Source organism: Dreissena polymorpha, chromosome 5, assembly GCF_020536995.1.
Source record: "Dreissena polymorpha isolate Duluth1 chromosome 5, UMN_Dpol_1.0, whole genome shotgun sequence".
NCBI classification, from domain to species: Eukaryota; Metazoa; Mollusca; class Bivalvia; order Myida; family Dreissenidae; genus Dreissena; species Dreissena polymorpha.
This window is the reverse complement of record NC_068359.1, coordinates 120,585,141-120,602,345: the sequence shown is the minus strand read 5'-3', so window position 1 is coordinate 120,602,345 and position 17,205 is coordinate 120,585,141. Positions and strand designations below refer to the sequence as shown.

The 17,205-nt window shown below is 35.3% G+C and overlaps 2 protein-coding genes across 6 annotated transcripts in view; one reads left to right on the top strand and one right to left on the bottom strand.

The window, feature by feature from the left end:
- LOC127880733 (arf-GAP with coiled-coil, ANK repeat and PH domain-containing protein 2-like) overlaps positions 1 to 17,205 on the top strand; it is a 103,746-nt gene that overhangs the window by 42,529 nt on the left and 44,012 nt on the right. The window lies entirely within an intron of this gene.
- LOC127880734 (leucine-rich repeat-containing protein 15-like) lies at positions 1,958 to 14,610 on the bottom strand. The gene is made up of 4 exons (XM_052428103.1): positions 14,410 to 14,610; positions 9,706 to 9,886; positions 8,482 to 8,617; positions 1,958 to 7,936 (listed from the first exon to the last, which is right to left on the bottom strand). Exon 4 carries the CDS (start codon positions 7,625 to 7,627, stop codon positions 5,963 to 5,965), a length of 1,665 nt encoding a protein of 554 aa, XP_052284063.1. The 5' UTR covers positions 7,628 to 7,936; positions 8,482 to 8,617; positions 9,706 to 9,886; positions 14,410 to 14,610; the 3' UTR covers positions 1,958 to 5,962.

The window sequence follows — 17,205 nt, the reverse complement described above, 5'->3', positions numbered from 1 at the left end:
ATGCCTAGGATCATGAAACTTCATGGGTAGATTGATCATGACTTGCAGATGACCCCTATCGATTTTGAGGTCACTAGGTCAAAGGTCAAGGTCACGGTGACCCGAAATAGTAAAATGGTTTCCGGATGATAACTCAAGAATGCATACGCCTAGGATCATGAAACTTCATGGGTAGATTGATCATAACTCGCAGATGACCCCTATTGATTTTGAGGTCACTAGGTCAAAGGTCAAGGTCACGGTGACCCAAAATAGTAAAATGGTTTTCGGATGATAACTCGAGAATGCATACGCCAAGGATCATGATACTTCATAGGTAGATTGATCATGACTTGCAGATGACCCCTATTGATTTTGAGGTCACAAGGTCAAAGGTCAAGGTCACGGTGACCCGAAATAGTTAAATGATTTTTGGATGATAACTCAAGAACGCTTTTGCCTAGGATCATGACACTTCATAGGTACATTGATCGTGACTCGCAGATGACCCCTATTGATTTTCAGGTCACTAGGTCATAGGTCAAGGTCACAGTGACAAAAATTGTATTCACACAATGGCTGCCACTACAATGGACAGCCCATATGGGGGGCATGCATGTTTTACAAACAGCCATTGTTTTATTTTAAGCGAACACGATGAACACCGCGGTAGATATTATGGGTCCGCGGTGATTCGCGGTGTTTGTCTTATGGCAAATGGCCCCCGCCACATTTGATCTAAACACCCATCGCTTGGTTCATATTGGTAAGCGGAAAGTGGCGTTTGTTGAAGTACACGGTGCCTGTACTGTATGTTTTCATTTTTGTAAACAATGAAACAAATAACCATTAGCAAACTTGACCATTTAATTGCTTCATCTTTATCCTTTTTAAGGGGCCTTTTCACAGATTTTGGCATGTATTGAAGTTTGTCATTAAATGCTTTATATTGATAAATGTTAACATTGGGTTTACAAATCTCCAGTAAAACGACAAGAATACAATTAAAGAATTTTTTTCAAAGTAACTCGTAACGGGGCTCGAACCACTGACCCCTGGAGCCATGGAGCAAAAGTCTACCGCTCTATCCACTAGACCATCCACTCTCATAATATGTCCGATGTTTTTTTTACTTTATATATGCAATCCTCATAGTATCAAAAAATACAACGACAACAAAAGAATTCTCCAAATTATTCAATCGTTTTGCGTTGCAACGCTTTATAATTTTCCGTTTTTTTTTAAATCTTCAAAAGATGCACATATTGGATATTTGAGAGCATGGTAAATGTTCAGTATTACTGTTTCCTCACAAACATCATTACTTCAAGGAAAATTTGCGAATCTGCATCAAATTTTTTCAATTTTGTCTATTTACAAAGCGTTAAAAGGCCCCTTTAAAGCAAATCGGTACCTTTCTGACTGAAACCCTTGTTTGAAATTATTTTGGGATAAAATTGTTTTATTTTGTTTAACCCTGTGTGAAATACACTACCTTGAAAATCATATCAACTGCAGCCAAGATTTAATGTTTGTGACTTATTTTGGACACTATTGAATTATAATTATGTTACAAATGGTGAGATTTGTCTGTAATAACTACATAATTGTGGAACAGCCTATCAAACATTGTAAACATTGTACCCATGATTTTACAAGAAATATCTGTCAAATAAGTCCTAGCTTTCCTGATATCAAAATAAATTGTAAAGCAAATTTTGTCATTACGTCTGTAACAACCTAACACATAGCGACCAGCAATGCATACATTATATGCAAAGAAAAAGAAATTTTTCAAGACATAAATATATTGCATCTGTCTTTTTTGTGCTGCCCTGTAACTATACACAAGTGTTGAGTTTGGAATGATATTATGTTTTCCTTGATGAAAACGTTGAATGCTGAAGGCAGTTTTCTTTTTTTTTATATCTGACGAATACATAAAGGTATGGAAGAAACATATTCCATGATAAGTCCATGATTTTAACTAAGGCTTTATTATATCATGTTTACATACGTATGCTACAAAAATCGTATCTGTTGAATATCATTTTCATTATGTAACTAAAAAAATCAATTATTGAACTGTATACATTTTTTTTATTTTTCAAACAATTAACAACATCAACTATTTACGTACAAAAATAACAAAATAAAATACAATAAAATAAGAGGTACTGTAAAATAATTATTTTGCATCAACATTAATTTTGTGGATTTTTTATTTGACCAGTCATGGCATTAACTCAAGAAAATGGAGGAAAATTCCTGTGTTTTTTTTTCCAAAATCAGGAATCCCTAAATCTATTTGTCTACAAAAATACCGTAGGTTTCCACATATAGCGCGCTCCCATGTAAAGCGCGCAGGCTGTTTATTTAAATGCAAAAATGGAGAAAAAAATATTTAAAGACAATAAAACCACCAAATCGGACCGAAAATGGCCGCCATTTTACTATTGCACAATCCAATAATTCGGGGCATTGGAAAGCTTAATTAAGCATTCAAAATTCTAGGGTAGCGTCATTATGATTAGGAGCATGGGTTGCATAGCACTATACTTTTCTGACAATTTTGTAATTTTCTAGCAAAAGATTAACAGTCCACGTGCATTTCGTAAAAACGTGAGAAAATTAGAATTAGTGTACATGGTGTGATTTTCCTCGGGGAAAGCATGGGCATTACCGGTAAATTTGAATGTCGCATGGGAGACAGGGATACAATTGTTGAGGTACACCACTGTTGATGTTCAATATTTATACACACAAAATGCAATTGCATATCTTCACGTTCTCAAGTGTCAATTAGTGTCTCAAATGTCAATAAGCGTCTTAACAAGTCATGGCACATATTACTCAATAACATCTGCCAATTACGAAGTGCAAAATGACCCCCTTTCACACCTACCGTTACCCGCAAAAAAGACCTCGTTCGCACCTACCCTTGCCTGCTCTCCGGACTGTCGACAACAATCCCCATCGGAATTCCTCTCCGGACTGTCGACAACAATCCCCATCGGAATTCATCAATAAAGAAGTGTAAAAACACAAACAAAGAAATGTCCGCAAGTTTATTCAAACAAATTTATTTTCGACCAAAACTTCTACCGCATTCATATCTACCAGTAGCGACTTCTTGTTGTTTCGACAATGGCCCCTCAGTCTGTACGATTATACTATACTTAAATTAAACCGCGCATGTTTGTCACGTTTTCCTTTGATTAAAATACGCTGCTGTTAGTTAGCATAGTGTGTGAGTAAAACGATCAAATTAATTTATTATCACCTTTTCATTTCAATCGAAAATCGACAGAAAGTTGTAACATCGACGACATAGAATTAATTATTTAATTATCACTCTTTAATTTAGATCGATAGTCAGCTTGGACATAATTAATTTATTGCCACGCTTATTTTCATTTTTAATCTTAAAATACGACATTTGCGACCGGCCGCTATTTTGTTGGCAGTCGACAATATTAACTGTGTATTCATAGCTAGACCCATTTTTACGTTTCATTCAACAACGTCATTTCATGTGTAAGCGAGCTCAGTTTTGATTGGCCACCTACCATGTGCACTTCAATAACAATAAGGTCAAGCGATGTCTCGATACAGGTGCAGACCGGTTTTCGTTCAGTGTTCAAATTGCGAATACTTTCATTGAAACAAAGAGAAAATGTAGAAAACCAGTTTCAGTTTAAAATGGCGGCTGTTTTCAATGAAATTTTGCGAGATTTTAGCATTTTCGCAAATCGGATTTTTCTTGAGCCAAATTCTCAATATTTTCACAAATGGCTCAAGTGGCGAATGACAGCGCGAGCCCTGATTAAAGGGTGGTAGTTTTCTGGAAAAAAACATGGCGGTCATTTTTATTATTTACGATTACACAACACATTTTTTACTAATTTAGCAGCCAGGATAGCGTTGTATCAATGTATAGAGCGCACCAGCTTTTTAATTTGAATTTTGGAGGTAAAACACTGCGCGCTATACGTGGAAACCTACGGTAGTCATTTTTAAAAACCATGACATTTTATGTGAACAAAAATAAATGATTTTTTTGGTTTTCTAAACCATTTACATTCTTTACATACTGAACCTAAATTAGGGCTGTACTTTATACCTCCATCAAGTTTGAAAAAGACCAGTTAATTTCCTTTGCAAAAATCAAAGACTTTTGTAATTCACTTAAAATAAAAATCTTTTGTTGATTTCGTTCTGTGTCTCACAATAATCATTTATATATGTTTAAAGTTTAGTACATTTTCAATCATATTGACATTGCACATAAATATAGTCTATAAAGTAAGCTGTTAGCAGTAAGCTACAGAAACACAATTAGGAACCAATTATGAGTTGAACAGTTCTTTCAAAAATTGACAACAGTGTTACAGCTTTAAAGATTCTTCAATGCATTGATTGCATGATTTATTGTGAACTGACCTGAACAATGATTATCAACATTACTAACTTATGTATTTCTATGAGATTTGTCAGAAGACTGATAATTTCCATATAAGTTTTTATTGTAGAGAAGTCACATATATTGATCATGCCATTTTCGTTGCTGTTATACTTAGTTGCTATTGTCATTCACAGTTTGCATGAACTTGGATTATATAAAATAGACATGTCCATATTGACAAAACAAAAACACAAAGATTTTTTGTATTGCATATTAATCTTACTACACTGCAAGAACTGATAAATATGCAAAATCAAGTACATATACCAATAAAGGAAAATTGATATATGTAAACTTATCAATCAAATGAAATTACTTATAAAAAGTAAAATTGAATCCAGACATAAATGAATTGTTGCAGCTCTCAAATGTATGCTAAAATACAACCATTTATCCAAATGATACAATTTCTTTCATAGAGCAAAACTGTTTTTGACCGAAAAAAGCATATCTCAAAATGTTATTGCTTAATTTTTCTTAGAATATTTTATTAACACAAACAGTATTTTAGCTTTGTTACTGTACATGTTGCAGCTCTCAAATGTATGCTAAAATACAACCATTTATCCAAATGATACATTTCTTTCATAGAGCAAAACTGTTTTTGACCGAAAAAAGTAAAATTGAATCCAGACATAAATGAATTGTTGCAGCTCTCAAATGTATGCTAAAATACAACCATTTATCCAAATGATACAATTTCTTTCATAGAGCAAAACTGTTTTTGACCGAAAAAAGCATATCTCAAAATGTTATTGCTTAATTTTTCTTAGAATATTTTATTAACACAAACAGTATTTTAGCTTTGTTACTGTACATTTTGCACCTGTTACCATCATAAACTGGGATGTGCATGATTTTAAGTTGCACTTAACTTGCACTTTCTTGAGTTTTTCCAGCAGATGCATCATTGAATGCACAATTGTTTGATAAGCCTGCTCCTGAAATACGTGTTGTCTTCATGGCTTATCAACTTTTATGGACTATTACAGAGTAATTTGGTTAAACATCATTGGGAATTATGCATCCGTAATATGGGGATCTGAATTATTGATTAGAGCAGCAAAGTAATTTAGTGCTTTAGTGTGAGTACCCTTCTTGAAAAATGCATTTAATGTGCATTGAGATGGATAGGATAAATGGCAAATGCCCCGTTCTCTCTTAGGTTTCAATGGAACTTGTTTTGTTAAGCAGCCTTGTGTGCTGTGTATTATGAAAAACAAGAGCATAATAACTGTTGCATTTAAAATTGCAAAAGATTACTGTTAGAATGATAAGGTGTGTATTAAACAAAATTGCATTGTACATGTAAATCAAACATGGCTGTCATAAAATGTTATGATTTTAATAGTAATGTAAGCTATATTATACTAATTGATGCAGAACATAACAACTCATATACATTGTACATTTTGGCCTATTGTTTAAAAATGTACATTACATAACAATTTTCAAACAGTTCTGTAAATGTTTAACTTGAAACATTGTCCTCCTTGATACTTAATTTCTTATTAAGAGTTAGGCTCGTTGTGCCTCTGGTGTGGCTATGGTTTTGTCCTTATTGCCTCTGGACTTTTTACACCTGACAGTACCATCAGCCAGAACCTCACACTTCTTTTTGTCCCTTTGTTTCCTTGCGCATTTGATGATGTTCCCATTCTCATCCTTTTCGCATTTCCTGCCTTGCTTCTCTTTCTTGTTCCTGATCTTTCTCTTCTCACTCCTCTTGTCGTTCTCGTTCTTATTTCTCTCATTCCTTTCCCTTCGGCTTCGCCTCCTCTCAAACTGCTCTCCCTTCTTGCGTTCCTTTTCAGCTTTTCTTGCTGCCTTTCTGGCAAGTTCTGAGTAGGAAGCTTTAGCTGATGATTTGTCTGTCGGAACTTGAGGCTGGCTTTTTGGTGGTCTTATTATGACCCGGGTTCCGGCCATACCAGTGGACCTTGTTACAGCAGGCTCAGGATTTCTATTGGTTGGCTGAGGAGAATTGTTTGCAGTTGAGGGAGGAGTGATGTCATTTCCTTGATTTGATGCTTGCTGAATTGGGTCTACTGGTGCCGTTTCCTGTTGTGGTGGGTTTTGCGGTTTTTGTTCGTTTCTCGTCTCTTGAATATTGTCCACTGTGTCTACGAAGTCCCCCCTGGAGAGTGTAGCAATTACTTGGCCATAGAGAGATTTTGGCAAGTCACATGTTGGAAGGTCATACTGGTGGAAGGACACCTCAGTGGTTTTCATCCAGTCATACAGCCACAGCAGGTTTTTGTCACAAACAAGCATGTTTCCATCCAGAAGCAGCTGTTTGATATTTGGGAAAACGCTCCTGATGTTTTGTGGCAAGGTCTTCAGTTCATTGTACTGAAGGTTCAACAGTTTCACTTCCGTAAAGGGTTGAGCTGTTCCATCCTTGATTTTATCAAGAAAGGCTCTTGTTAGCTTCACGCTGCTCATAAGATCAATCTCTGTGACATTCGGCATTTCTTGAAAAAAAAAATCTGGCAGTAGGTTCTCCACATCTGTTGTCTTTGAGTCAATGTAGGACAGTGATATCTCGGTAAGCATTCCCAAGTTTTTGAAAGCACCACTTTTGAAAACATCAATTGGATTGTTTGTAAATGTCAGGCTTTCCAGATTCGGTGAATGTGTAAAAGTTCCAGATTCAATCCTGGTTATTGCATTCCCCTGCAAGTTGAGAGTGGTAAGCTGTGGAGCATCCTTCAGTGCCTCTGAGTGAATTTTAAACACCTTGTTTCCTTCAAGATTCAAGACATTGAGAGCTGAATCAGGCTTGAAAAGCATTTGTTCCAACTCAACGACTTGGTTACTGTCCATGTAGAGCTTCTGTAGAGTCTTCGGCAGTCCTCTAGGAATATACACCAGCTCATTTCTGCTCATCCAGAGCTCTTTCAAGTCTTCAAGACCTTCAAAAGACCTGTGTTCAACAAAGTTAATCTTGTTGTCGTTCATCGTCAAAAGTGTAAGACTGGTTATGTTTTGGAAATCCTCCAGAGTTATTCGTGTAAGGTTGTTTTGACCAAGACGAAAGTCACCCACCTCTGGCGGCATTACTCTTGGTACAGATGTAAGACGACAGTCTGTAAAGTCTGCCAAAGATAACATAGGCGTTGAAAATGTGAGATCAGAGAGCGTTGTCAAGGGATTGTTGCTAAGGAGCAAAATGCGTAGCATGTCAAGATTTTTGAAGGCAGTTGCTATGGATTCTTGAAATCTGGTTGTTGCTGAGGTCAATCATTTTGATCATGGTGTTGTTTTTGAAAGCCTCATCATCAATTTCTGCGATTTCGTTGTTTCCAAGACGAACAGATGTTATCATCGGTGTGTTTTGGAATATCAGGGCAACCTCTTTTAGCTGGTTACCATTTAGTGAAATGGTCATTAGCTGGGACAGTTCTTTGAAACCATGCTTGTATACCTTCTTGATGGTATTCATGGAGAGGTCCAGACTCATTAGGTTAGGTGTGTTCTCAAAAACACCACCTGTAAATATATATTTATTATTTTTTAGTTTTTTAATAACAATAATGTAATGAAGGACAGTCACTTTAGTTCTGTATCTCTTTAAATTTCAATTAAAAGGCTCGACCCTGGAGATTTCCATAATAAGTCAGATGAAACTGAGATAGTTATGTCAAAACTTATGCAAACATTAAACATTCAGTACATTATATTGGCATAATTTCTTAAAATCAAATGACCCATGCCTTTAATCAGATCAGGGCTTAAAACTACTTCTTTGCCTGTACCTTTAATCAGATCATGACTTAAAACTACCTTTAATCAGATTATGACTTAAAATTACTTCTTTGCATAAACCTTTAATCAGATCATGACTTAAGCTACTTCTTTGCCTGCACCTTTAATCAGATCCTGGCTTTAAACTACATGTTTGCCTACACCTTTAATCAGATCATGACTTAAAATTACTTATTTGCCTAAACCTTTAATCAGTTCATCACTTGACATTACATCTTTGCCCGTACCTTTAATTAGATAATGACTTCACTCTACGTCTTTGCCCGTACCTTTAATGACATCAAGCTTGTTCATGGATATTCTAAATGACTGCAAGTCAGCCAGGGAAGGTAGGGCATCCAACTCTTGTATGTTGTTCTGGGTGAGGTCAACGGATATTGTATCTTGTGGAAAGGCTGAAGGAACCTGTAGGAGAATTGTTTGGGGTAAAGGCTGGATGAGGTCAACGGATATTTTATCTTGTGGTAAGGCTGAAAGAACTTGTAGGAGAATTGTTTGGGGTAAAAGTAAATGTCTAATATTTGTGTAAAAAATATGTGCAGGGCAGTGCTCCAGCTAGGCCTAAACAGTAGGGCTCAGCTCCCTGCCCAACCAAGGTCACACCTGTCACTGGGCCCTTCTACTTCTATAAATCTGATCACGTTTACAACAGAAATGTTTAACTGAGGAACCAATAAATTAACTTAATTTTCCCTTTGAAAGTAATTTTGTAAAGTATACAAACATTGTTTTGAATGAAAATACATAAGTAAGATATATGAATGATAAAATAATAGTTTTTTATGGGGAAAAATATTTTGAAATATATATATGTATAACACTCACTATATTGAAGACGTGCCTAAGGGATGATATGACTATTTGAGCTTTAGTGCCCTTTTGACAAAAGATCATCCTGCCCTTTTCAATTCACAGCTTGAGCACTGCAGTGCTAACTCTGACATCGACCAAATAAGTCAATTGCTTCAAATTAGCAAAATTTGTCTGACCAAATTATTTTACATGAAGTTTTGTGGCAACTTTTGCTTCATAAAAGGAGGCCATTTGATATGGCAAAAAAAGCACGATTTCAATAAAGGAATGGCTTAATCTTTTTTATCTCTGTTGCTGGTATAAAACAATGCACTTCTTTATGATTGTAAATCAGACGTATGTGGCTGTTTACACTTTTATCAAACTAGGAAAACAACAAAAAGTCAGTCATCAATCATGACTAATATAGTTATCTTATGTTTTTAAGTGAACACTTGTCTTCTACAAACTGTTCCAAATACATTAAAGCATAACTAATATATATCACAAATATTTACTTATAAAAAGTCATAAAAAGTAATTGTTATAAAAAAATTACTAAGTCTCACTGTTTCAAAGGAACCATTAGCATGAAAAGAAATTAAAAAATATGTAGGGGATATTTTTTCACTGAAGAAATAAGTTGTTTCTGATATTCAGTACAAACATACGTTCAAAAGCACAAACAAAAGTGCACTGACCTTTGTGAGCCCCACCCCTGGACACCTGACCCGCCCACTGGCACATGATTGGCACTGACTGGGACATGTGATTGACAGGTGGGCGGTCACTGTGAGAAGGAGGGCTGTGATAAATACTGTGTGCTGCCTCATGATTGGCTGGTCTGAGTCTAAATTGAAGACTCAAAACATGCTCTGAAAACTGAAAGAAAAATTGGACATTGCAAGAAGAATTTTGAGTGAAAAGAGAAAAACTTCTCAAGATTGTTTAGATCATTAATGCTGTCAAAGATGATTAGGTTGCAGATGTTATTCAGTCGGTTAGCGGGAAGATGACTTTTGTTTCTATTTCTTAAGGTTCAATATTCTGCACTTGATTTTCACCAACTTGTTGAAAAATGTTGCAAAGCAATATATCAAGGCCAAGTAATATAATCAGTATAAACGGTGATTGTTTAGAAAAAAATGGAAACATCTTACTTGTATTCATACAACTTATCTTCATAAACATCATAAATATATTACTAGGTGTGTAGCTTCTTGAAAACAATCTCAAGGAAATGTTACTTTGTAGGATGAAATGAAAGAAACATGATTAGTTTATTAAAATATGTTTTTTAAGTGTCATTTGTTTATGAATGTATCAGAGATAAAAACAGAAAAAATATTGTTTAAATCTTCTTAATACTGTAGCATTTAATTCCCTTCAGTGGTTGATTAGACTGCTGTTATACAAGGTATTAGGGCTTAATGGTTTTGTAGACATTTCAATTCTTGTCATAATAGTCAAATATATCTTCTTTTTTTTTGGGGGGGGGGGGGGGGGGGGGGAGGGAGGACAAATGTGGTTTTGATTACACTTGTGTTAATGGGAAAATAATGTCTTGTGTTGATTGTATATTAACAAGGCTATTACATCATTTTATTTATCATGATTTAGATGATGATATTGTTAATTGATGCAGATTATGCCAATTATATTCTAATTTAGGTTAATAATATCATTTTAACACAGATGGCAGATAATATAGATGCTGGTTGGATTTTATGAGGATAGTGCTAGCAGCTGGTGGTGCAAGAGGGTGCTGATGATTATGGTGATGAATATACATCATATTTACTTTAAAATCACTCAATCTTTATGAGACACAGAGGAAACTGTTAGTATTGGCTATAGCGTGAGCCAGTCAAGGCCACATTCTGGTTCCATGTATCATCCACCTGATACTGCCAGACCTCTGTGGTATATCTGACTAATTGCTGAATGTACTTGTTGCAGGTGAGTTCTCTTGACAGATTGAACTTGTACCAGTGGTGATGTATTGCAATGATAGCTTATCCAGATACTGTTCCTATGATTGTTATCGCCTGTAGGCTACATTATACCAATAAATATACTTAACGTGGTAGGTGGCTATTGATTTTATATTTGTAAAAAAAATTTCCCCCGTCCATTAACATTTAAGAAATAAAACTTTATTTTTAATAAAATATCCATAAGTGTGCCATGTTTTTAAATTATTTCACCTGAGACTGTTTTCCAGAAATAATATTCCAAGAAAGTTCCACATTAAGAAGAATAAAGAAGTAAAAACCACAAATCAACATATTAGTTACATACTATTTAATATTAGGGGAGGAGATACTCTGTGTTGATTTTATTTTACTTTTGTTTCTGAATTTTAATTGTTAACTTGTAAATGGCCTTCAAAGGCTAAAAAACCACAGTGATTATGATGAGCTTTTTTGTCAGGTGTTTGCCTGACTTGTAATACTTGTATTGCCCTCACTCCTTTGAACTTGGCAAGAAAATTTGTCTCAATTATATGACATCTTAGTTTGAGGCTGGGTCAAACACCAGGCCACAAGATGAAATTTAAGAAGAAGCTTGTATGTCACCACTCTAGAAGCTGCATTTATGACCCAATATTGATGAAAATTGGTGAGGATGTTGATTGACAATGGCTAGGCCATAAATACATCTGGATCAAGTGTGGTCAACTACAAGGTCACCAGGTCAAATTAAAAAAAACTTGTTTTAGACAACTTTTATATCATTATCACTCTAGAGGTCACATTTTTAGCTCAATCTTAATGAAACTTGGTCAGAATGTTAATATGGACTATCTAGACCTAGTTTGGATCTGGGTCAAATGGGATCTAAAACTTTGGTAATTACGTCAAAGTGAATTAAAAACCTAATTACTGTTCTATCAGTCACAAATGTTATTTTATTGTTCACAAGTTAATTTGAATGTTTATCTTGATTATTATTTATCTAGATTAAAGTTTTAATCTGTAACAAGTGGAATCAAAAACTTGGAAATCAGGTTAAAGCTTAAAAAACACTTTTACAATCAAAAGGCCAAACAATACTCTTTGAAAAACCATATGAACACATGTATCAGTGACAATATCTTGACCAAGTTGAAACCTTGGTCACAAAAGGTCAAGAACTAGGTCACAAGGTCAAATCTTCAATGTTTGTTGTTTCACTTGAACTCAGGTGGCCGCTATAGTGTTATCATGGTCTTCTTTTTTAAGTTATTCAATGGATTGCCAACATAACCTGAAGGATGTTTTATATTCACATCATTTTTCTGTATATATTTAATGTTAATTGTGCTGTGCATTTGACAAATAAACAGAGACCAGCTATATGTCACAATTCTAACAAAGTTTGTATTTATGCCCCCGGAAGGGTGGCATATAGCATGTGAACTGTCCGTCCGTCCGTCCGTCCGTCCGTCAGTCCGAAAACATTAACATTGGCCATAACTTTTGCAATTTGAAGATAACAACTTGATATTTGGCATGCATGTGTATCTCATTGAGCTGCACATTTGAAGTGGTGAAAGGTCAAGGTCATCCTTCAAGGTCAAAGGTAAAAAACAAATCCAAGGGAAGTAACAAACTTTAAAGGGAGATAATTTATATTTATCATTTGGCAGGTACAGATCATTTTTACAAGGGAAGTAAAAAAAATTAAAGGGATATAATCAAAAAAATAAATTAATAAATCAAAGCGGCGCAGTAGGGGGCATTGTGTTTCTGACTAACAGTCATCTCTTGTTACTTATGTTATATTTTCTTAAGCGGGGCCTAACTCTATTTGTATTACATTATTGTAATAATGATGGTAATAACTATACAATTTATACGTAGATATATCTTTAAAAAATAATTGGATATTTTAAAGTACTTTATATTATTAATTATACCCCACAAACGAAGTTTAGGGGGGTATATAGGAGTTAACATGTCTGTCAGTCGGTCGGTCGGTCGGTCTGTCGGTCCGTATTAAGTGTCCGCTCTCTAATTCAAGTAGTTTTCATCCGATCTTCACCAAACTTGGTCAGAAGTTGTATCTACATGATGTCTAGGCCAAGTTCGAACATCGGCCTTGCCGGGTCAATAAATAGGTCATGGGGTCACTTAGTGCGTTTTAAACATTCAGCATGTTGTCCGCTCTCCAATTCAAGTAGTTTTCATCCGATCTTCACCAAACTTGGTCAGAAGTTGTATCTTGATGATCTAAAGGCCAAGTTCGAACATGGGCCTTGCCGGGTCAAAAACTAGGTCACGGTGTCACTTAGTGCGTTTTTTAACATTCAGCATGGTGTCCGCTCTCTAATTCAAGTAGTTTACATCCGATCTTCACCAAACTTGGTCAGAAGTTTTATGGAGATGATCCTAAGGCCAAGTTAGAACATGGGCATATTTGGGTCAAAAACTAGGTCAAGGGGTCACTTAGTGCGTTTTAAAAATTGAGCATGGTGTCCGCTGTTTGTTGTGAAGACGACATGCAAAATATTATGTGTCAATGCGGCATGTGGGGGTATTCGTCACGTCTGTGATAAAGCTCTAGTTTTCATTGTTTTTATTTACATATTCTATCAATTTTGTTTTATAAAATGTATGAACAATTTTATTTATTGTTTTGGCGTTGTCCGTAAATCCGTCTTTCCATCCGTTCGTCTTTCCGTCGGTCCGGAGCCATATCTTGGAAGTGCTTTGGCGAATTTCATTGAAACTTGGTATGAGTATATATATGGATAAGAGGATGATGCACGCCAAATGGCATTGTTACCATCTGTTAATAACGGAGTTATGGCCCTTTGTATCTTGAAAAAATGCTTTTTTGAGTGTCAAATATAACACTTTTGTGTCCAGAAGCATATTGGCGGGGGATATCAATTCAACGACTTTGCTTGATTACATTGAAATCACTGGCTTGCATATTTTAGGTCTGTTAAGAAAGCCTGTTACCATTTTAAAGGGAATTAGCTGCAAACAGTAAAATGTTTATATTATTGTTAATGTTTGTGAATAATTAATGTTAGTGAAAATTCAAAGAATTTTTTTAATAAACAATAAAAAAATTATTTGTTTCATTTGTTAAATTTTGTTGAAACATAATAAATCCAGCTTTTAAAAGTATATTTTTTACCTTTAAAGCAGATTATATCAGACAAGTATCATTACATTGTAAAAAAGAAATCTATTCAATCTGTATGATGTAGATTTCAAACAAAGTATATTAATAATATTTTTCATATCTTTGTCATAATTTATTTTGACAATATTATTAAGGCTGTATGAACAGTTTTTTGTATTTTGATTATCAATATTAAGTTAAAAAAGAATATGGAATAATGCTAATTAAAGCCACATAATAATACAATCAACAATATAAAACAGTAGTTATTGTCAAAATATTCTTACCCTATGCAGGCAATATTCCAGATATGTATTCACAAAGTATGATGCACTTTTGCCTCTGATGGTTGTTCTGAACACCACACACTTGCTGTACCTATCCTTTGTCAATGCCTGTATGATCAACCCTGTGGCACATCCAGCTACTGTTTGCTGGCTGGCCTATCAGGTAATCTGCATGTCACTTGTTATGATGATGACTGGGAGGATGGAAGGGAAAGCACCATTGGTGAGGGCTGTTTCTGAAGCAGGTACTATGGCTTGTTTCAGATGCCCCCCCCCCCCCCTGCAGAAATAAGTTCTTGAGCATGTCAAAACTTTTCTGATATTACCGATAATGTTAAACATCATCATGAAATGATACCTATGTTTTGTTTTGCATAGTGCGAGTGTTTATATAAGAATGAAAGGCTATTGCTTGCACGAAGATACATTAAAAATGTTTTTGTTCACAAAATGCACATGACAAATATAAAAGACACTACATCTTCCATCAAAATTATTAAAAAATGAAATAATTTATTATATAAAGGTACATGTACTTAGCTCAACCTCTATATTAATATAACCAGGTATTATGGCCACTTTTAAAAAGTCCTATGTCTGGTCTTATGAGTGGGTTTAGAAAATATTTATCAAAATTGCAATTTTCCTTAGTTTAACACATAGGGTAAATTCATCTCTTATGGCACAATCAAAATGCTCTCAGTAACGTGATACATATCTTGAAGGTCTTAACTAATTCATAGGTAGAAATGATTTTCTATTAATTGTATGTTTTTTTATGTCATATGAATATGTGCACATATTTGCATTAGATTTAAGGTCACTTTAGTTTAAATTACATTTCAAAGCCTTGTGAATTCAAAGAAATATCTTTTGTAACTGGTGTGCAAACTGGTTTTCACTGATTTCCAAAAACCAACTACCCAACCCAAAAACATTCTTGCGCCATAATATTAAAGGGTGGAACACTAATTGCTTCTCAGGCAATCGGTGAAAATGGTAATCACTTTCTGTTCAGCCCCTACCTTGACAACAACTTTAGATAAAAAAAGACAGTTCAGGATTTTTGTAAAGCCCCAAATGTACAAATTACAGGTTAATGTGCCTTAAGCTATTGGATGTTTACAAGATATCCTTTGAAATGACAGGAAATAAATAAACAACTGTGAACACAGGAAAAACAATCAAGCATGCTTAAGATTATAGGTGTTTATATGTTTTGTAGCAAATGTGTTGCCAATGGCTGTAGGCAATTGGCAATTTCAAATGAAATCTTTGCAATTGTGGTTTAACATCATTTCTATGCCCCCTTTTGAAGAAAAGGGGGTATATAGTTTTCGCACTGTCCGTCTGTCAGTCGGTTTTCATCCGATCTTTACCAAACTTTGTCAGAAGTTGTATCTAGACAATATCTAGGTCAAGTTCCAATATGGGTCATGCCGGGTCAAGACCTAGGTCACGGGGTCACTTAGTGCATTTCAAGGATTTAGCATGGTGTCTGCTCTCTAATTGAAGTAGTTTTCATCTGATCTTTACCTAACTTGGTCAGAAGTTGTATCAAGACAATATCTAGGTCAAGTTCGAATATGGGTCATGCGGGGTCAAAAACTAGGTCACGTGGTCACTTAGTGCATTTCAAGGATTTAGCATGGTGTTCGCTCTCTAGTTTATGTGGCTTTCTGATTTATTTTGATATTCTAAGACATTTTTATGCCCTTGAAGGAGGGCATATAGTGATCGGACTGTCTGTCCGTCTGTCCGTCACACTTTGCATTTAAAATTTGAAAAATGCTCATAACTTCTATGTCGCTTCAGATAGCAATTTCATATTTGGCATGCATGTGTATATGGACAAGGCCTTTCCATACGCACACAAATTTTGACCCCTGTGACCTTGACCTTGAACTTAGGGTCCGCGTTTAGGTTTCAAAATCTGCGTTTAGGTTTCGAAAAAAGCTCATAACTTCTACCAAGCGTTTATAGGGGGCATAAGTCATCCTATGGTGACAGCTCTTGCTGCAATTGTGGTTTAACATCATACAGGGCATTGGTCAATGTTGAAAATGTTCTTGGTTTTAAATTATCTCTGTTTTATACTTTTGCTGTATTGAATTAAGCAGCTTGATATTTGGCATGCATGTGTATCTCATGGAGCTGCACATTTTGAGTGGTGAAAGGTCAAGGTCATCATTCAAGGTCAGAAGTCAAATATATGTGGCCAAAATCGCTCATTTTATGTATACTTTTGCAATATTGAAGATAGCAACTTGATATTTGGCATGCATGTGTATCTCATAGAGCTGCACATTTTGAGTGGTGAAAGGTCAAGGTCATCCTTCAAGGTCACAGGTCAAATATATGTGGCCCAAATCGCTTATTTTATGAATACTTTTGCAATATTGAAGATAGCATCTTGATATTTGGCATGCATGTGTATCTCATGGAGCTGCACATTTTGAGTGGTGAAAGGTCAAGGTCATCCTTCAAGGTCAGAGGTCAAATATATGTGGCCCAAATCGCTTATTTTATGAATACTTTTGCAATATTGAAGATAGCAACTTGATATTTGGCATGCATGTGTATCTCATGGAGCTGCACATTTTGAGTGGTGAAAGGTCAAGGTCATCCTTCAAGGTCAAATATATGAGTCAAAATTGCTCATGTAATGTCACTTCTGCAATATTGAAGCTAGTAATTTTATATTTGAAACGCATGTGTATCTCATGGAGCTGCACATTTTGAGTGGTGAAAGGTCAAGGTCATCCTTCAAGGTCAAATGTCATATAGGGGGGGGGG